Raw genomic sequence first — 21,495 nt, 5'->3', positions numbered from 1 at the left:
AAAAAAATGCCATTGACTGCTCTCATCGTGTTGTTCTTAACGTCAAAGTAGCCGCCATTCTTCAAAGCAACGGCGTAAACGCAAACGGCTGATTCCATACCGCGATCATCCCCCGCTACCCTCAGCGTGTTTCCCTTTATAATGATCCCGCCACCATCAACAACAGCAGCATTGGGAAAATAGACCGCGTAACAGTTCCCCTCGATGTAGTTGTCGAGTAGCAGCAGCGTCGAGTTCACCCCCAAAAAAAAATTCAAAAATAAAATGGCGTAAGACGACATCGTCAAAAGTTTACTACCCGCCACCAGTATCTGGGAGCTCGCTCCAAAATGGCCCTCAAACACCAAGGCGCCAGAATCCAGCATCGAAGAAGTCACGTTCACGTGCACGCGTGTATCACTCCCCTTAATCAGCAAGCTCATGAAGACGCACTGCAGCAGCGTGATGTTGAGTGTCTGTTGTGGCGCGTCAAAATACGACAGGTCCAGAAAAACCGCGGCAGTAAAGGTCACATTGACGAAGCACAGACCACGCACACCGGGATCAGGAATGTCCACGAAGCCGATGATGCCACCGTGCACGCAGCGGACCCCCGTGTCGTCCGCGTCGGGCAGCGGGAGCGGCCCAAGGCCGTCCGGAACCGCAGCCGGCAGACACGTGTCACCGTAGCCGCCAGCAGCGCACACGCACTCACAGCCGCTGATGCTGCTCGTCCTCGCCGCAAAGCACACGGCGTCCACGGTGCACGCGCCACAGTCCAGCACCGTCACGGGCATCCCAATATTGAGGTCTTCTCCGTAATCCGTCACAGGAGAGCCCCTTGCGTCGTTGCACACGCCGTAGATGATCGGGCGCGCGTCGGACGGTGGTGACCAGTTGCTTGTCATACTTACAATGGTAGACGAGTACGAGCCGTACGTAAAACTGTTGTGTAGTATCGACCACACACTCTGATCGCGGAACACCACGCCGTTCTCCTTGTCCACGTACACAACGTAGGCGGTGCGGAACTCGTTGTCGCGGTGCGCCAGCCAGCTGCCGCCAGTCACAGTCAGCGTGTTTGCAATGAGCATGGCAAAGCCAAGACGGAAATTGCTGGACACAATCTGCAGCACGCTGCCGCCATCCACCACAACGTCCCCAAACATACAAGCACCTTCGTAGTATTCGATGCTCGGCGCACTCCACGAGCTGTTCTGTATGGAGAACACGGAGCCGCCGCTGACACGCAGGTCCGACGCAAGAGCGTACATCACGTGCATCCGTGACACGACGGCGCAGTTGTCCATGTAGAAGATGCTGGACAGGTTCACGCCGAGGCCGCGCTCCACAAGGATTGCAGCGCACAAGCCCCCGCCACACACCAGCTTCGACCGCGTCATGACAAACCGCGTCGACAGAAGCCGGACGCCGTCCAGGACAAGCGCGGGGCCGTACCGGGATCCCTCGTGGCCACGGGTCGTCGGCACGTACTGCGACCCGCCAACCGTCGCGCGCAGCGTTGAGTTCGCCAGCAACACACTCGAGTGCGGCGGCATCGCGCCATGCAGCACGATCGTGACCTCCAGCGACGTCACATTCGTCATGTTGACGAGGGCGTGGGGCATCAGGCGCGCCGTGCTCTCGCTGAGGCCGCCAATCCGCAGCTGCGCACCGCCCGCAAGCACGCAGTGGCGCAGCGTCACATTCAGCGCGTCAGCGAACGCGTCCATCGAGCGCAGGTCCACCGCCACAGTGATCGGCCCGCTGAACACCACCGAGTCGAAGCACGCCGTCGCACGCCCGCCGCCAACCGTCACCGACTCCGTCAGCGTCACGCCACTCACGCAGTCCTGCGCACCGCCACCACTGCCACCGGACCTCGCAGGCGGCACGTCGAACGGCAGGCACGCCTCGCCCACGCCGCCGGCACGGCAGCTGCAAACGCAGTCGGAGAACGACGCCGTCAGCGCATCAAAGCACGCCAGCGCGGCTGCACAGCCGTCGCACGGCACCACGCTCACGGAGGGCAGGCCGGCCAAGCGGTAGTCGCCGCTGCTCTGCAGCACCCGGCCGCCGGCACGGTTGCACTGCACGGACACGGCGCCGCTTGTGATCGTCGGCCCGGAGACAAGTGTCGCGCCAGTGGCAGCGCAGCGCGCAATCGACACGGTGCCGCCGCTCAGTGTCACCCCCGACAGCGACGCCACCGACGACGCCTCGCCCACCGCCCACAAGTCGCGCAGTTCCAGCCACCCGCCGTCACCGACCGTCCCACCGCCGCAGCACACCAGCGAGGACGCAACAGACCCCTCGACGCCCACAAAGCGCAGCACCGAGTCGGACACCGCGAGGCGCTCACCAAGCACTATGCCGCCGCCGCTGCTCACAACCGACACGTTCGTCACGGAGAACACCGAGTGGCTCTGCAGGCTGAGACGCGACGAGGACGCCACATGCATCGCGGACGCGGTCGGACCGCCCGACGCCTCCAGCAACACGCCGTCAAGCACCACCGCGCTCGACAGCAGGTCCACACCGCCGCCAACGTACACCGCCGACCCGCCCGCCTGCAACGACCTCAGCACAGTGTTGCTCACACGCAGCTGCGACTGCAACAGCGACGTCGCGTGCAGCACAAACGGCGACGCCACCGCGTCCGTCAGTCCGCTCAGCTGGGAGTAGCGCATCGGCCCCGCCGTCACAATCGTCGAGTCACGGACCGTCACGTTCGTGTGTGCCGGCAGGTTGTGCACAAACACAAGCGAGCAGTAGCTCCCGGACAGCCCGCTCACGCTCACCTCCAGGCTCCGGTCACTCGCCGGCTCGCCGCTGTAGCCCCGCACGTAGATCTGCGCACCGCCGTCGCACACGCAGTTCCTCAATTCGATGCGCAGCGCGCCGGGAAGCATCGCAGGCACGTCAAACACCACAGCCACGCCGTTCGTGACGTACACGCCGTCCATCAGCACCGTGTCCACGGCGCGGCCAACCGTGATGGCTCTGTCCACCGTGCCGCCCCGCAGTCGCACCACCACCGCATGCACCGCGGGCATCCACGCAGCAGCAGCAACCAGCGCCAACGCCACAAGTAGCGCCACACGCACAGCCGCAATGGCCCTGCGCTGCACACGGTGCCGGCTGCGCGGACACGCACCCACAGAAGACCACATCCACCGAACCAAACACATATCAGCAGGGCTGTCGTGGCGTGTCGCACTCGCCCAGTCGACCATAACTCCTGCCTAGCAAATCCCTTTCTACAGATGGGAAATCCAGAAACACAATCCCGATAAATCGATATACCACTACTGCTAATCCTAATACTGCGAGTAAAACCTAACACCTTGAAACGATAGTTGTGCTGGTCAGTCCAAATTATCTCTAACTGCTCGGTCAGAGGAGAATGAAGAAGCAGGAACAACAGCAAATAAACACAGTGGCACGCAGAAGCATCCGGCCACAGCACGACCGCCAACACAAAGACGCGAGAACACAATCAAATCAGTTACGCCGTCCACCCCCCACCGCCCACGCAGTCCCAGACAACCACCGTGCGGAGTGGCGGGATCCCAGCAAAGAAGCACATGACCACTGGCACCGCTAGCGTGACCGATGGGTCGGCGCTGCACAACAAACAGCGTCCAGGTTGATGCCGCGCACACGGCATGCACATGAGGAAAAAGCAGAAAGGCAGCAGTCGGTCACAGGGAAAGTATATCCACACTAATTGTTGTTTTTTCTCCTGTTTTATTGAACAAATCCAACAGCCCGCACGCCAGCCACCACCACACCCGAAACACTTCAAATAGACGCAAAGCGGGCTCCCGCCCTCCCTCCTCGCAAAGCACCGGTGCCTGGCAGAACGTCAGCACAGCCACCCGCGCCACGTACAGCCACTTGCAGCTGCAGCTCCAACGCGCCGTGTGGGCCGCACACAGCTCCCCGCATCATCCTCGGTAGTCCCCCACTCGCGCATGCCATCGCAGAATTGTCACAGCCCTCAAAAACATGTGTGACAGAAAGAATCCCTGCGTCACCCACAGCAGCAGCGTCAGTAGCGCACGCACAACGCCCACCACAAAAACAACGCAGCAGCGGCACTCTCCGGCAAGCTACACAGCTCTAAGCATCAAGCATGCATGCACACACATTCGCATGCACGCTGCAGAGCCTCTTCTATTGACTGCATGAGCCCGCAGCGAACGCAACCAATCTCCCAAATGTACTTGTAAGCAACGCCATCCACGCCGCAACGCAAGAAAGTGCCGTGCACACAGCACACACACACAGCCACAACAAGAGAAACGGAGCGCATCCAAGTCCACGGCGCAGTCCTTCACTTCTCTCCGCCCCGACAAATTGGAATTACACCCCAGAACAGGTTGTGGCGGGTGCCGTCCCACACTCACAGTGAGGCATGACGCACACCATCCGCTCCCCTCCAACTGTACTCAGCAGGCCGGCGCCCAGTCACCCTCTTGCCATCGCAATGGGGAACACAAATAATCGTCACCGCGGAACATCACTGCCTCTAGCAGAAAAGAAAAGAATTGAAGACATGTCAACAGCACAGCCGGCACAGAGACATCCAACAGGACACGGAGACACGCAGTGACAGTCAACACGGCAAACACGAAAAAAGGCCACAGTGACTCAAACGAAAAAATGTGAGGGTCATGCAGGGCTCCCATAAAACAAAAAAAAATCCATTCGGCAGAAATTTTATTTCCCGAGCCGAGCAGCACAATACGACCATGCGTTTGTGCGTAAATATTGTCCGCTCCAAGAAAAACAAAAAGATACTACTATTTTGTAAGCCCAAACAAAATCCCCCACTTTCCAGCGGCATCCTGCCTGCTCCTCCACTCCTCGTTTCGTGCGATCCGTGGAACGCACAGCAATGAGGCCGGCACCGCATATGGGCAACAGAAGCAAATAAGTGGGGAAACACTTCGCTCGTGACGGTGTGTAGCAGGCGATCATCGGGGGAAAACACAGAGGTGCTGATTATTCCAATAAAGCGACAAGAAAAAAAATACTAGTAAAAAAAAAAGTTGGAATGCTTAACAAAATGCAGTGAGTAATGCTGGGAAGCTGCACATTTGTTGTTCCACAAAAAGTCGCAATTCCACCCTCCCCCACACCTCAGCAGAGGGCCGCAGCGCCCCACAGCCCCAGAAGCAGTAGCAACAGCACCCGAGACACACAGCCATGCACGGTGTTGCCACACCTTAGACCCACGGACACCAACGCGGTGACACTCTCCAAATCAAAAGGGTCACTGCCCAAGGCCGGCGCTGCGTTAAACTCCGATGGAACCTTTGTTTTCCCAGGCGTTTTGCTCGAATGAGCCGGTGCGGCACCAGCGCCATCCAACACGTTGCCATTGTGGTGAGCAGTTGCTGGTTCTGTGCCGGGCTCAGGAGCGGCTGTGGCAACATCCGCGGGCGTCATGTCAGTGCTGCTGAATGAATCGGGGCCGCTGTTCGTGCCCACAGCAGTGCAGGCATGCGTTTCCCCTTCAGGGTCGTCGTGTTTTTTGTCGCCGGCGAGCGTGTTGGCGGTGGGCGGCTCTTTGTGCACACTCTCAAAAAAAAAAAATCACGTGAAATGCTGCGCTGGGGCCAACCGTCGGTGTATCCGTTATGCGAAGAGCCTTCACTCGCCTTGCCCGCCTGCCCCATCATCAATGCTGCCGCGTTGGAGGGCAAGTGCTCCCGGCCACCTTCAGGGCGACCCCCACTGACAGGTATCTTGCTTTCAAGTACTTCCTGACGACTGACCACGCTCGGTGTCGAAGACAATGCAGGCGCCAATACACCACTGCTGGGTGCCTCTTCTTCCATTTCCCCGTATCAGCTGAGGTGGACGGGCCAATGGCATCAGAAGAAGATGTTTGCCTGGGAACTGCTGAGCCCTTCCTATTTCCTGATGGTTGCGCTGGTGAGTGTTGACGTTGTGGTGCTGATGTGTCTTCCTGCCGCGCTTCATCCACGACGACAAGCCCACTGGCGGATTGAGGGAAAGTTTCACTCGCATGATTGTTGTGAGGCGCACCTTTCGGAGCCGGCACCCTCGCCTCTGGAGTGCCAACAGCATCCGGCTTCGTCTTCATTATCGCTTGAGGCTCGTCACCCTTCAACACGCGGTTGTGCAACAGGACGTTGCTCACCGTCACATGAGTGTTACCGAGCACTCTTGCCGCCGCCGCCAACGCAGAAGTGTGAAACGATGTGGGGCCTCAACAGCGTTATTATCTCCTGGAAAAGCTCTCATAGTCCTCATCCTCCTCATAATCCAGTTCTCCGTCGCATATCGTCGATCCATCCACGTACACAATCAGCCCCGCATCATCCTATTGCAGTGCCAACTGATGTGTTTTGCCCTGCACTAAGTCGGGAGCCCCTGACAAATTCTGAGTCTCACCGTTGAAGGTGGCCTCCCACTTCCTTCCACTCGTGTAGAACAGCCCAAAAGCACGGTGCTGTCAGTGTCATTCATCCCCACACCCACCAAAAAAACAGGGCCATTATGCGGCACCTCATGGATGGTCACCGTCGCCAAAAAAAGTCGAACTTGTTGTTTGCGAAGTAGTACGGCACATTCTGCCCCAGCTTGCCAACAGGCCACTAAACTCCCTACCCCAGACCCTTTGAACGTCATCCCTCCATCAACCCCTGACCTCCCATTGTTCACTGCTGCATTCACGCAGAGGTACTCGTCGGCCCATGTGCTGTCAGTTGACGTGTTGGATAAAAAGCCAAACAGCCCTTCAGTGGGGGCAGAACCATTACAGTCACGGCGCTTCTGAGTCTTTTCACCCACGCAGCGGTATTCATTCGCAACCTATGCGTCCTTCTCCTTCCACGCAACCAACACCCTCTTCACGCCCTTCAACTTCTCAGTCAAGTCCACAAAAGCAATGTTGCATTCGTCATCCGCAGCAGCGACCTCGTGCGAGCAGTACAGTTTTATCCACTCTTTCTCCACCAACGATGATCGCACTTCGTCTGTGGCGTACAGCAGAGTGCTGGCGGCAAACCTCTCATTTTCAGCGGATACCGGCCCAACATCATAAATTCGCTGCATGTCCGTCAGCCGCAAGTCTACTCGACCCGCTTCTTCTCCCTTCTTCCAGGAATACACCGGCTGGCTGAAATGGACGACGTTCTGTCCATCGATCGTCGCGCTGACAAAGCCACCCTGCACGCCGTGCCCCGGACGCGTCCGTGAGTTGCCCCACACGTTTGAAAGAGGGCCGTATGCCTCCGTCCACCGACTCCCCTTTTCGTCCGCCCTCTAAACCCTGCGGCTGCCGTCCACACACGACGTCATCATGCGGAGACCTTTGCCCTCCATTCAGGGACCACAGGCTAGATGCAGTCCTCGGGAGCCGTATAATCCGAAAACTCCCAATCATGCGTAAAAACTTTGGCAAGGATAGTCAAAGAAACGCTCCTTCCACCACCATTCAATAACTGAATAGGCAGCACATAGCGACCACCGTTCTCCAGACTAACGCCTGCGCTGCCACCACCCAAAAATTGTTTGAAGCGTCCGGGATGGGGTTTGAAGTACCTTAAAAGGTCGGTAGGATTCGATGTGCTACCGTAATCCCACTCAAACGCCTTCATCTCCCTATTACCACATCCAGCCGAAACCTTGCCACTCGCGTACCTGGCCATCCTATAGTCATTACCAGCCACATCCGTCAATGGAGCCCTTTACATGCCACAGCCACCAAAAAGAGCATTCATTTCGCCGTAATACACAATACTAGTGGCGCCCAACAGACGGTCAACTTTGGTGTCAAAATGATCCATCCCAACGACTTTCCCTTTCATCCACTTCTTTTCGTTCCCTTTCAACCACTTTGCGGCAATGCCAGCATACAATTCGCTATCCTTGGGGTTCTTGTAATGCGCTTCAGCAACAGCCACAACAACACCATCTACCTCAACAAGAGAAGGTGCACGGAACGAGTCGTAACCCGCCTTCCTCGCAACATCCATTAAATTAGAAACCGAATTCCATCCAGTAAAGATGATTAAATTCTCTCAATCACTCTTAGCGGAAGCCCCACTGCGCAGCACATCATCGTGACAAGTAGGAGCAGCACCGCGGAAGCAAACACACGCCGGGACACGTTGGGCCTCCGCCTCTCTCTCTCTCTTCCTTCCCTCCTGCTTCCGCCACATCCGGTCACGCGGCGACCGTTGTGTGTGCGGGGTGCCTGCACTGCAGCAACACGTGAGAGCATATATATATATGCTGCTGTTGTTCCTTTCAGAGCCTTCAACTTTCGCAGTAACGATTCGCGCTTGCTTTCATTCCCTTCCTAGCGTGTGTGTGCGAGAAGTGGAAGAAAGACACAACAGCAACAATACACCAGACACGTCAGTGGGGAGCAGAGCAGAGCACCCACGCGGAGAGCGGGAGACAAGACAACACGGAAGGGACAGCACAGAAGACCACCGCCCACGGAAAAAAGCAACACACACACGCGGGGTGCGAGGAGAGCACAAACCCTCTCGCGCGCACCGCACCCACCCGCTCCGCTAAACACCAGCGCCACGCACCGCCACTCCGCACCGGCCATCACGGGCGTCACGGCGGGCCGTCGGTGTGTGCGGGCCAGCCCTCACGCGGTGCAACACGCCACACCCAGCAGGGAATGACAGACAGACAGACAGAGAGAGATGAATGGACGCCGTCAAGAGGCACTTACAATCAACATGGCTCGTGAGCATGCGGCCACTCCACGCAGGAACACAGCAGGAGAAAAGGGGGAAAAGCAGGAAGCAGCACAAACACACGGAAGAAACAAACGACAGGCGGGAAAAGCAACGCCAAGACCCTCATACTGGCTGACAACTCCACACCAGCCCACACACACACACACACCATCGCAGTGCCGTCAGTCCGTGGGTGAGAGGATTCGGCCCTCCACACAACAAACGCACACAACGCCAGCAGCCACCCACCAATGGACGAGGACGAGGAGAAGAGACACAGCGCCACCGCCTCCAGTTAAATCCCACGGCCAACGGCATACGGCCACAGCCCGCTGCCAACACAAAACGCACACCGAACGAGCGCCCACACCACCAGCCACACGCGGAAGTGGCTCCTCATCCAGCCATGGCGTGGCACAAAAAAATTCACTGCCATCCCGTCCTCAGTGCGATGCAGCGCCTCACTCCATGCGGTCACACGGAGTGCACTGCTTCCCCAATAGAAATTATTCGTCATCCATGCCTTGAAGATGCCTCCGTTAATAATGGGCCATAAAACAAAATAAAAGAAAATGAAGAATGCTGTAGTACTGCGACACCGCTGGCCGCAATGATTCTCTCATGACAGAGCATCTCCCCGATTATGCCTCGCACACACACACAAAGGTATCCAAAATTATATGAAACAGCCCCCAATGTTTTTACTACAAATCAAAAAATCCCCTTTATTCCCTAATTGTTTTTTTTTTTTTTTCATTTCTGTTGTTATTCCTCACTTCGGAGAGCTTCGCCCCTTCCATTACTTCTTTCGATATTGACACTGGGCGCTGGCGTACCCTTTTTCCCAGAACACCTCAATTTATTTTTCCTCCTTCCTCTTGTCCTTGAAATTGAAGACATCACATCTCGCCAGCCATTCATCAGCGTGCTGTCTGCGTGTCGTGCATAAATAATCGTCTCCCACGACAATCCCTGAGCAAATTCATCCCAACCATTAAAATATTCCCCCGGACGATCAGCGAACCGCTTCACAGTGCTGGCTGTGGTGTGCTGCCCACCCGCAGTACTCGTCTGCAGACAACCAGCGGCATTGGATTTGACTCCACAAAGAAAAGGGCGTCCCACAGCGGAAAGTCCTCCACCTCCGGCATGTGCAACGCCCAGCAATTTACACCAACCTTCTCGGAAAAGTATTCCAGTGACAGTAAAACACAGTGCCTGGTGGGGCGCTCCTGTGAGTACACCTCCAGCGCACTGCGGTGTGGCTGACGTCGTGTTGTTCGCTTCAGATCCCTCAGTTTGTGTCGTACTGCAGTTATGAAGTCCTCACCCAAAAATGCAATCACGGTGCACTTTTCCATTTTTTTTTTTGATACTAAATTATGCTGGAGTCTCAATATGAGTAAATGAAAATCATTCGGCTGCATTAGCATTGCCAACATGCACAATGTTTTATTTCCAGGATGGGCAGATATCGGCGCATTGAAATGCCACCCGAAATTGCACATTCACTCTCGTACTCGTACAACCTTCGCAAGTCAGTGGAACACGTTATTATCGTCCCACGTCATAGAATCCCCCAAAACAAAGCCATACCCGGTTTCCAAAAAGGCCATCCCATCCACGGCTTCGTGACACTTCTCAATACAATCATCATATGCTTGCTCATCAAAGATGTAGCGGAGAAGCGGTCCCACATTATCCATTCGACCCTTCACCTCGTGCCCGTAATCTGCTTGCCGCTGCGCAGGCCGATTGTGCTTTTTCCAAACGCACATTGCCCTCACATCGCTCTCGTCAGGGCAATTCATTACTATTCGTGTGGCTCCAACTTGCTCCGCCCAGTGTTAGTGTTAACTCGCGTGTGGTGAAGTCACCAAAATCATGCCCCATCCCTTGCAAGACAAAGCAGTAGACGGTTGACAACCCTTCATTGCCACGTCGTAGATAAGACACCCCTTAAACCCACGGCCAGACAAGCCGTCCACAATATTCAGGGTGTCCGGCTCAACCACGTCTTCTGACATCGTCTGGGTGGTATTGTCAAACAGGAATGTTTGTTCCGCAATAAAGTACGCAATCACAGGGATTTGCTCCGCACCGCAGTGCAGCAGCTGGTAAAGGAGGTACGAACCGGCGGCCATCGACTTCCCAATCCCGGGCGTCCCAATCAACACACGCGGCAAAGGTGAAGAATTGAGAGTCAAATCAAAATTGCTGAACCACTTAGTTAGATCGCCGCTGACGATCTGCCACGCTCGATCCACCTCACAGTTAACACACAAGTCATTACCACATCTATGCGGCCCTTTCCCACGTGTACGGCCATCCCTCGTCCGAGGTGCGCGCCATCAGCCTGAGACGCGGTGCACCGGATTGCTGCACACCGTCATCCTCTTCGAGGGTTCGGCCAACTGCCCTGTACGTCCATGACTGCGGTGGTTCCCCCTTCCCTCTCCTCCATTACCGTCCTCTCGCCGCCAGGAACTTCCACGACATGATGCCACCTCGCATTGTACACAAGCCCGTACTGTCCCTCCAGCGTGTATCCTTCAACCACCTTCGTTGAATTCAGCGCCCGTGAGATGGCCATGTTTATTTACTCCTGCGTGAATATTGGTTATATGCCTGTTTTCGTAGTTGGATTGAGTTAAAGCTGAACATTGGCCGCTAATTAAAAAATAAATAGGAGGAGAAGACAATATTCACCGGCATGAATGGCAGCCACAGCAAGAGAGCAATACGCACGGCGTAATCGCACAGTTTGCGATGCACACCACATCCACAGAAACCACCGCAACGACGGCAAGTCGGTGCCATCCACCCAGCACAGCGCTGGAGAGAGCAAACGATAACAACATTGGGAGCAACAAGAGTGACGAGCGCGCCCTCCCCACACAGTCATCGTGAAAGAGGGAAAAGTCATGCAAGCAGACGCTCAAAATAGAACCATGTCACAAAAACAAGCATCAAAAAAGTGCCGGTGCAAGAAGCAATAAATTCTGTGGCACGCAGCAGCCGTAGCCTCGCGCCCTCCCCTCAACCAGTACCGTGCAATTACCGGTTCCACAAAGCTAAATCCACATAGCAATTTTTTTTGGCACCCCACAGGACGGCAGTGGCAGAGAAAGCATTCCAGCACACAACACCATTTTCTTCTTTTTTCGTGTACTTGTGGAGAAAATTGTATCCCTCCACTGGCAGATAACACTGTGACCAAAATTCACACCAGAGTGAGAATGCAAAAGAAACAACGTATAAAATATGCTGCCATTATTAAGTTATTGCCCTCTTCTTCCGCGTGAAACCTCAAAAAAGAGTGGCAGTGTTTTATCACTGTTTAAAGCACAGTACCCCAATTGCCCCATAATGCTGCCGCATTGACTATTGATGTTAGGGGGTTGCGGCACAAAGAAACACGTGAGCCACCGTGCCGCAGTAATGTGTCGTTCCGCTGTTGCCGCAGTGGAGGCACGTCCATTTCTCACCGTTCCTCAGGTAGAGTATCGCCCTGCAACCCAAACGCCAACATCTCCCACTCCTAGTCCAAATAGCGTCGCGAAAGATGAAGTACGGTAATGACGTTGGAACCACGGTAGGTTGTGTAATAGAATCCAGGCAGGATATCCGTTGGTCCTACGTGCGGAACAATGTGAACGCGAGTATATCTCTTTTTTAATTATCACCAGTCTTTCTCTTTCATTGTGTTTTCTCAAATAAATTCGACGGCCCGCACGCCGGCCACCATCGTCGAGCACGTCCGCCCTGCTGAGTAGAGGTGGAAAGGAGAGCCCCGGCACCCGGAGAGGCAGCTGCAGCTGAGGCCGTGAACCGCAGCCCCGTTACGCCTCCGCCCCGGGCTAGCGCCGTGGCTCAATCATCCGTTGCTGCCGAGAATCTCTAAAATAACAATTCCATAAATCAATCAACCAGGCAGTCAATAAATAATGAAAAGTGTGGAGGCACCTGCCAAGAGCATCGACGTTATGCCGCATCTGCGAAAGGCTTCGTGCCTCCACGCCGCGCAGAGGCGCTGTTGGGGGCAGAGCCTTTAAACCCCGAGGAGAAAATGCTCTCACCTTTTCGTGAGGCGGAGCTTCCTCGCTTCCCAAGCGTCCACTTCATGTTTTGTCTAATTTACTGCAGAGCCGGGCAGCGGAGTAGATGCGGAACTGTCTCATCGCACAGTTCACGTTGGATTGGTTTCGCGATCCCCGGCCGATACCCGTGGCGTGCCGTGCCGTGTGGTGGCGGGTCAGTCCGTCATTGCCGCGGCACTAAAAATCGCACGTTGGGCGGCAAAATTCGGGCGCTGGTGATCCCATCGGGGGTGCCGTCGCCGGGTGAGTTGCGCCCTCTCGACGGCCTGAAGTTAGCGACGGTGTGGCCTGCATGAATCAACAGGGGTGAACCAAATTTCTTTTTCTTTTTTTTTTTTTTGTGCACGCGCTGCACTGCAAACCTTATCGATGATAATTTCAACACCACATCGTAAAAACATGCAAGAGACAATCTCTCTCCCAATCATAATTGATCCGCTCAAAAAAAAAAAAAAAAAAAAAAGAGAAGGCGTTTCCGCTGGAAAATACCCGTAAAAGACAAGCCACGATTTGCTGCCAATATTACAACTGCACTGAACGCAGCACGCATCATCCCCGACCGAGCGGGTGTTGAAGTTATTTTGAACTAAAAGAGTTGGGATTAATAGAGACGCCCGCTTCCTCCCAGTCCCCTTTAGGGGGTGCTCGTTGTTTACGAGTCGCATCGTTGAAGCCTATTAAACATGTGCCTCAGCACACCACCAGCTGTGCAGTTTGCAGTCCTTCTGTTCTGCAGACTCCCTTCTGTCCCTTTTACCCCTTTCCAGTAATTTTAATGGTTCGTGAGGTTGGATGGAGTGTTTCCGAGGTAAATGACAAAATTTATCCACAAATCAAAGTCTCCATGAGAAGTGCAACACCCAAATGACCCCTCCTTCTTGCGCGTGAGAGACACGATAAATACCTCCCAAAAGTTTGCGGTTTTTACTTCTTTTTTTTTTTTTTTCAGCATTCCGGGTTTTTCACGTTCAAAGTTACGCATAAACGCAGTAAAACGCCGTGGAAGACACAATGGGGGCAAAGCGGTTGATGGTGTCGGGAGTTCAAAAGGGCGGTTAAGCCGCGCCCGCACCGTCGTTGGCTCCGGTCATCCACCGGGGGGGGGTGGGGGGCTCCACGCAGCCACCCCAGGGCAATTACGCAAACCCGCAGGAAATGAATTCACGGTGAACTCCTCCCACCCTCCCACCCCTCACAACAAAATAAAAAAACGCAACCATGACATTTGCTCAGGTCCCCATCCACGTGAAAGTGGAGAAAAATGGTCGGCATTCGTCCTTCTTGAAGGGCGCCATAAATCATAACTTCACTCGAGAGACCATCAAACTGCCCATTTAACGGGAGCCAACTTACTTCTGGGTGAGTGTGTAGAGGGAAAAACCTAACAGAAAAGGAAAAAGAAAATGGAAAAAGACCTTTTGAAAAAAAAAAAAAAAAACAATTCCCCTTTCCATACAAGGGGCAAGAAAGAAAATAAAGGGAAAGTTTAAAAAGAAAAAAAAACACAGAAAACAGCCAAAACAATACGAAGAAGAAAAAAAAAAAAAAAAAGGCACGCACATGTCCGCATGTACGTATTTAATTATATGGTCCTTACTTAAGAGAATGTTATCTAATGCGGCAAACACCGCAGGAATGGAGACAATTCTCCTTACCGCACTACAGCCCCTGCAGACGTTCCCTCTCTTGCTGAAGAAGCATCTGTTGTTCGTCACGTTTAGAAGTCTTTCCTTTCATTTGTGTTTGTTCTGCAAAGGCAGCGGCTTCCTTAATGAATTTCTTTAGTATTTGATTGTCCAGTTGCCGCTTCTCAAACTCTTTTCGGTGCTGGATTAAAAAGTTCTCCCGCGCCGCCGCCCGCTCCGCTTTGTGTTGCTCTAATTCCTCGAGCTCAATGGCTTTTCGCTTTGGAATTTCAAGTTCTCTGCATGCCCGTTCAAAGTGGTTCATCTTCGTTACATCTGCCGTTTTCTGCTGCGTCGTCTTTTTGAGATGCGCCGTCAACAGCGTCGTTAACTCCTGAACAAAGTCCGTGGAAGCTCGCAGCGTCAACGCCGGAGGAGCATCAAACCCCTTGTACTTTTCCTTCAGACGGCGCAGTACAACCTTTCGTCTGTTTTGATTGATGTGCTCCTGGTACTCTGCGAGGCCCCGAGCCTCCTGCGCCAGGCGGACCGCCTCCTTCTTTTTTTCTTCGTTCTGAATACGTTCCAGTCTGGCATTCTCGCGCTCTGCCTCCTCCCTCTCTTTGGCACTCTGTCGTCGGGCCTCCGCAGTCTCCTCGCAGGTGTGCTGCAAGCGGTGAATAATGCTGCTTCGATCATGGGCACGCAGGAGATGCTCAGGCCTGATATCAAGTTTCCTTCGGAGCGCAGGTGGATGAAAGTCCACCCGCTCCGCCAATGCATCGAATGCCTCCAGCACCCTCATCTTCGTCGTGTTGCTGAACGATATGAACCCCGTTTTGTGATCAATCTCCACCGCAATCCCGGATTCGTTCAGAATATACGGCTCAATCTCATGGATGTAAACTTCTTCCGATGCCTCATTCTCCCCTATTTGGAGCGATGATGCCTCTACACGGGTTGTTCGAACCGCCATGCACTCCAGGTACCTCTGAATGACCACTTTACGCAGGGGTTTTTCGTACATCTCCAGGCTAGGGTCCTTCTGAACAATAATGGAGAGCTGTTTAATGGCCTGTCGTGCAATATTTTCATCGGACATCTCGTTCCGTAATAATCCGTCCAGTGCTTGTACCTCGGGGAAGGCTTTCTGAAAAACCTGCATCCGTTGAAGCCGTTGCCAAAGCGCCAGCCCCGCTGGAGCTGATTGAAGACCAAAAAGCTGGGCAATCCGAGCATTCTTCTCAAACACAGAGTCAGACCCTCGCTCAAAATTCCTTCGTTCCTTGTTAGTATTAGGCACACAGAGAGTTGCCAAAACCGCCCTGGAAGCCGCCGCTGCCGCTTCACCCCCGTTACCGGTCAAAAAGGCGGCAACACCCAAACAATGGGCATGAAACGCGTAATGCGAGCACTTCCAAAAAACAGCAGCCATTGCCGAATTGGCAATAATCTGGCACTCCCTGGAGGGATCGGGGTGTTGTGTGATCTCCTGCATTACCCTCGTAAAGCACTGCAGCGTTGACCATGCGGCGTGCCAACTATTCATCTCAGTCAAAGTTTGCAGGAGATGACAAAAGACCCTCACCGCACGGTCCGTATTTGGCTTTTCCTTATAAAAATCTTCCCTGTCCGCTTCCAATTCCTTATGCATTGTGATCAAGTGTGGATTATCGGTCTCCACGATCGACGGGATGGGGCTAAGGAGAAACCTCCTAAAAAATCGCACATATGCGTCGGCGATACGCCCAATAGCCCGCTTCAAGTTGTGTTGTTGGCAGTATTTAATCAACTCCGTGGCGGTGTCAAGGTAGATTGGAAGAAGCTTCCTCGAATGACCAATGGCGTTAAAGCTTAAAAGCTCGCTGCCCAGAAATTGTGCGACGGTCTCCGCAGGGACAAGGTAGCGCTCCTTCGCCCGTTGTGCAGGCGACACCCCTGAGAGGGCAGCAAGGATGAGCTCCTCTTCCGAGGGGGTTTCTCCTGTTGCCTTGGCGTTGGTGTGCGCTCTCTCACCCAACGCTCGGAGGTGTTTCATCGCAATTTCAACAATCCGTTTGGTCCCCTCCTCCAGGTGCTGCGAGCCACGCAGTTTGTTGCGGTTCCATTTGAACGCAGGAAAGAAACGGTCCACCGTAATGCCCTGTTCCTGACTGAAGCAGAGCTCCGCAAGTAAGTCAAGGGCAGCAATGTACATTGGCCCCCACTGGACCCCATGCTCCGATAAGGACTGAAGAGCTGCCACTGCCTCCTTGTAGTTGCCGCTGGCCCTTAAAGTCTGGGCCTTCGTCAAGCAACCGCGCGTTTTATCCTCCGTGCTCATTTCCTCCTGTTTTTTTTTCTCACTTCTCGTCTTCACTTTCTCTCGTTTCTTAAAGGTAAGACAAAAAAAAAAAAAAAATTTAAATAAATAAAGAGATAAAAAGGCTCCCTTCACTTTGGTCGCTAGCAAGCACATCGATAGTGGGGAGGAAAACAAAAAAAAAAACTTTCTCTTCTCCTCCCTTCTTTTATGTTCCCGTGTGTGTGGGTGGGTGTTCAGAACGCACAGGAAAAATGCAGACCAAATGGACAGAGAAAAGCATCGCACACGCCCCGCTCCAGTAACCCACGTGGCGGGGCGGATTCCGCAGGATGGTAGAAAGACCGTGTCACCGCAGACCGTCTCTTCGCATCTGCTCCTCCCTGAGCTCGATCGCCGTCGCCTCCCTTGAAAGAGAGTGCAGTCTGCACTGCAGCGCCGCTGCCCGTCTCATTATCTCACGCGTGTCAGCTGCTCCCTCACTCTCCATCCTCGACACCACAGTCCGCATGGCGTCCATGAGCGCATCCAACTTCTCCAGCGTGTCTACAGGTCCTGTCATGCCTGTCGCGCGCCCTACAATTCCACTGCCCACCGCAATGAAGGTGTACAAAAAAAAAAAATCATAATAAACATGAAAGCAAATAAATAATTAAATAAACAGAAATGACCCCCAAGACACATGCAGCCATGCTAAAGAACAGCAACCACCAAAGATCCTCACCCATCAAAGTAGAAAATATGGCAAGTTACTGCAGCACAATGATATAAGAGGCTGTCGTAGCCAATGTTAGCACGTTGAGAAAAAGAGTATCATGTGCTCAAGAAAAAGGAGCGGCCTGGTACGAGAGAGTAAATTTTTAGAAAAAGGACAAAAAACAATAATAATAATAATAATATGGGAAGGAAAAAAAAAGAAAAAAGAACAAGCGACGTTTAGTGCAACGCTCACTCTTCTTTTTTGTTTGCTTGTTTGTTTGAGTACCTTTCTGCTGTGTATTCTCTTCTTGCCTGCCCCGTGTCCACGAAATCACCTCTTTTTTATTCGACTCGATGCGCAAAGTCCATGGTGTCGTCACGGTTAAAGACACCCGCCAACAGGCATCTCGGCGCACCGCTTGCAAGAGTTCAATACCCCCCGTTTGAGAGTTTCGACGTCCAACGCAATTTTATCCAACGCCATGGGCCTTTTCGCAAGGCGTCCTCAACACCACCACCGCCCCACGTGTGCCCGGGGCCCTGAGCCCCAATAACGCATCCAGTCAACCTCCCCCCCCCCCTGGACTTTCGCCCTTCTCCTCATTGAGGCATGCCCTTTTAGCTGCGCCACGCTTATGGCGTAATGTCTCTGCGGCACCTTTTAATACCGCCACCGAAGACTGTGATGTTTTGACGGGCACGGCGCCCCTCTCGCCGCCGGGGCGAAAACGCCCGATCCGTGGATGACTCGTGAGCGGAGGGCACCATTGCCAGTCAGGCGTGGACCCGCACCACGCAAGGGAGTAGCGTCGACACTGTCACTGGGATGCATCACATCGTTCTCTTTGCCTCTGGTGGCTTTTGTGCAGCCAAAGACAAAACGGAAAAAACAAGAAGAAAACAGACAAAAGGAAAAAAAAAAAAAAGATGATGAAAAGCATTTCTCCCAAACTGTTTCAGTGATGCCACAACACGTAGCCCGTGGCTACGTCGGCTTTGCCACCCAGACACACAGGGATAGATAACGGAATTCAGCATGCAACCCATGGGTTCCCCTCAAATCCACCCGCATCCTATTTTTACCGACAAAACCGCCTCTTCTGTTTGCTTTTTTGGCTGCTGTCATTTCATCGTCGTAAAAGCGACCTTTACGACAGACCCAAGTCAAAAAGTATCCATCCACTGCTCTTCCACATGACGCACGGTCCATGTGTAAACGTATTTGTAAAATTCTTCTTAAATTTTCCGCTACTTTTGTGTCGACCCCCTCCCCTCCGCTCTGCTCTGCTCTTCGTTCATGTCTGTCGTCAAAGAAGTGTGTCCCCGCGCACAGTGATGGATCCAAATTTGGGGTAAGGCCCTGTTGCACCGGGCGTCTTCACCATAAGCCACATGAAGTATGAGGAGATGCCTCCAAAAAGATGCCACATGCCGTGATATATGCGGCATGGATCTTCCGTATCGTTTAGTCCGGCAATAAAAAACGGAACGGCGAGGCACATAAATATAGCAGCAATGATAAATTGACGATACTCAATCGCCGGAACCTGCCTAGTGTACAAGAACACCGCAACGGGAATGCAGGCAAAAAGAGTAATAGGCACTACGGTGTACGCAACATTCCATGGATCCTTCTCCTCAATGATGATACTCGCCAGAAGTGTGAAGTACTTGACGCTGCGCTCCACAACGGGGTCTTTAAAGGTACATAGAAACACAAACCACATGCCTACTCCAGCAAGAACAGCAATGTTGTCTAGCCGGTGCCAGCCAAGCTCGTCAAGAAACATCTCCACGTCAAATGACTGGCAGGTGTGGTACAAAAGAGACGATGCAAGACCAAAGGCCGCAACACATGCCTCATACACATAACGACGCTTATAAAACAAAACCGCCGTTGGAATCATCGGTACGTGACTTACGACCGTCGTCGCAAACAGGGCCCACGCCGGCTCATCCCTCATTTTGTACAGGCGTTTCCAAACCACCCTTTTGCTCACCTCCACAAAATAAATTTCCGCTGGTCTGAACCAAAAATTATACAAAAACAACAATAAAAATATATTTTTATTTTTATATAAATAAATTAAAAAAAAAAAAGGAGTAAATATGAAAAAATAATAATAATAATAATGGCCCGTGCCTTCACCGCCTAGCACTCCGCCCTGTCACTCCTTTTGTCCTTCTCCCTCCTACACAAACAAACAAACAAAAAAACGCCTAAAAGAAAAGAAAATAAAAAAGGAGAAGAAAAGGAAAAAGAGAAGAAGAATGGATCCCCCCGCCCCCCACAAGACCACCCCGCCCACCTCCAACGCACACAAAAAAAAAAAAAAAGAAAAAAAAGAAAAGAAAACCCCAGTCAGGAGGGAAGATCCATGAGAGGCAAGACCTCCACACGCACACACTCAGAGAGAGAGAGAGAGAGAGAGAGAGAGACGCACACGCAGGGAGAAAGAAAGAAATAAAACAAAATCACAATTTACCACGCATTCAAAAATAATTCCCCGCCCTTATCGATTTGCATATAATTATTTATTTATTTATGTTTATATGTGTGTGTACTGAAAAGGAAAAAAGAAAAAAAATATTAAATAAATATTCCAACAAATAAATAAATAAAGGGAGGAGAAACAAAAAAAGAAAACGCAGCAGAAACAACAACAACAACTTATATAATAAAAAAGAGAAAAAACACCACCAAAACAAAAACAAAAAAAACAAAGCAGCACTTCAACAACAACAACAATAATAATAATAATAATTTTAAAAAAAAGCATGTCACCTTTCCGTGGAAAGAAAGAAGGAAAAAAAAAAAAAAAAAGAGAGAAAAGAGAAGAAGTAGAGGGGGATGTGTTTGTGTGGGGGGTTGCGCTCATTTCACACATCAAAACTTGGAGACGTCATGCTCATCTTACGACTGTATGAGCCTTTGCCCCAATCCCCAAGCGCAAGAAATATGTTGTAAATACCCATCCCCACCAACACGTGGAAAAGACCGTGCCACGCACGGTACGTGTCCCTGTCCTCGTCAAGTCCCCGGAGAAAACAAATCACACCCAACAGAGATGACGCCATGCCCACGTATAAATTCTTTCCCGCAATACGGCGCCGCCGTATGGGGCTTAACAACATGGCTACAAGTACCATGGCCAATGCACATAAAATGGGTATGGCGGTGTACAAAATATTCCAGGGGTCAGCTTCCTGAAGAACGATAGTAACAAAAAGAAAAAAATACTTAAGATAATTCACTAGTTTCTCAGATTCAAAGGAGCACACATGAAGGCAGACTATAGTAATGGAAGAAATGGCCCCGATGTTATCCAGACGATGCCAGCGGATTGTCGAAAGAAACAGCGGTGTCCTGAGAGACTCAGATGAATGATACAGAAAAGAAACCAGGGTAGAAAAAACCGATACGCAGACTTCGTAATGCATTCCTCGTTTTTGAAGATATCGAATGGCCGGGAGAAGCGCAAGATGACTCAAGCAGCACGTTATAAATGTCACCCATGATGCTTCGTTGCGGTTGTACCTTGGACGCATTGTTTTATTGTATTTTATTTTATTTTATTTTCACACTTTTTAACGTCTTCAATTTTGATTTTTGTTTTCGTTTCGTTTAAAAAAAAAAATAAATAAATAAAATAAAAATAAAATAAAATAAAATAGCACGATCGCTGCACTTCCTATGGACTTTGCCTGGAAATGGGAAAAGAGAGGGAAAAGACTACAAGTGACGATGTAAAAAAAAAAAAAAAAAGAAAAGAAAAGGACAAACGACATGCAGGCACAAGAAAGATGTACACTTCACAACGGAAGCATGCAGAGGCAGAGAAGAGCGCCCGCACATCACATCTCAGCAAAACAAAAAATATACATATATTTTTTTTAATATGTGAAGAGAGGGGAGGGAGGGGGAGAATGCTCTCGGTACTCTTCAGTCTGTCTCGCCTCATGCGTGGTGCTCCCTCGTCGCAGCGTACATCCAAACGCCCACGTCACCACCACCACCACCACCTCATGAGGCGCTCATGCAGTCGCGCAAT

General features: G+C 52.2%; 4 protein-coding genes and 2 pseudogenes across 4 annotated transcripts, besides 18 other annotated features; all 6 read right to left on the bottom strand.

The window, feature by feature from the left end:
• Positions 1-3,215, bottom strand: Tc00.1047053508919.189 (dispersed gene family protein 1 (DGF-1), putative; the record flags this gene model as incomplete). The annotated part of the gene is made up of 1 exon (XM_810041.1): positions 1-3,215. A coding segment is annotated over one exon (3,215 nt), but the record flags the coding sequence as incomplete, so codon positions are not given.
• Positions 1-11,940: a sequence feature (areas not merged during assembly with more than two copies in the genome that could not be assigned to a particular haplotype).
• Positions 5,128-7,995, bottom strand: Tc00.1047053508919.180 (annotated as a pseudogene).
• On the bottom strand, positions 9,484-11,310 carry Tc00.1047053508919.150 (annotated as a pseudogene).
• Positions 11,941-21,495: part of a sequence feature (heterozygous, non-Esmeraldo-like haplotype) that runs on past the window's edge.
• Positions 13,259-13,285: a microsatellite.
• Positions 14,201-14,368: a sequence feature (T-rich).
• Positions 14,477-16,765, bottom strand: Tc00.1047053508919.140 (hypothetical protein, conserved; the record flags this gene model as incomplete). The annotated part of the gene is made up of 1 exon (XM_810039.1): positions 14,477-16,765. The coding sequence occupies one exon, from the start codon at positions 16,763-16,765 to the stop codon at positions 14,477-14,479; it is 2,289 nt and encodes a 762-aa protein (XP_815132.1).
• Positions 16,828-16,857: a sequence feature (AT_rich).
• Positions 18,315-18,371: a sequence feature (T-rich).
• Positions 18,751-19,407, bottom strand: Tc00.1047053508919.130 (hypothetical protein, conserved; the record flags this gene model as incomplete). Its single annotated transcript, XM_810038.1, has 1 exon — positions 18,751-19,407. One exon carries the CDS (start codon positions 19,405-19,407, stop codon positions 18,751-18,753), a length of 657 nt encoding a protein of 218 aa, XP_815131.1.
• Positions 19,496-19,577: a sequence feature (AT_rich).
• Positions 19,666-19,712: a sequence feature (T-rich).
• Positions 19,766-19,799: a microsatellite.
• Positions 19,854-19,882: a microsatellite.
• Positions 19,969-19,998: a sequence feature (AT_rich).
• Positions 20,011-20,168: a sequence feature (T-rich).
• Positions 20,179-20,208: a microsatellite.
• Positions 20,239-20,284: a sequence feature (T-rich).
• Tc00.1047053508919.110 (hypothetical protein, conserved) lies at positions 20,324-20,992 on the bottom strand (the record flags this gene model as incomplete). The annotated part of the gene is made up of 1 exon (XM_810037.1): positions 20,324-20,992. The coding sequence occupies one exon, from the start codon at positions 20,990-20,992 to the stop codon at positions 20,324-20,326; it is 669 nt and encodes a 222-aa protein (XP_815130.1).
• Positions 20,992-21,023: a microsatellite.
• Positions 21,073-21,117: a microsatellite.
• Positions 21,193-21,219: a microsatellite.
• Positions 21,316-21,344: a sequence feature (AT_rich).

Source organism: Trypanosoma cruzi, genomic scaffold, assembly GCF_000209065.1.
Source record: "Trypanosoma cruzi strain CL Brener 1047053517089 genomic scaffold, whole genome shotgun sequence".
NCBI lineage: Eukaryota > Euglenozoa > Kinetoplastea > Trypanosomatida > Trypanosomatidae > Trypanosoma > Trypanosoma cruzi.
This window is presented reverse-complemented; position numbering and strand designations above follow the sequence as displayed.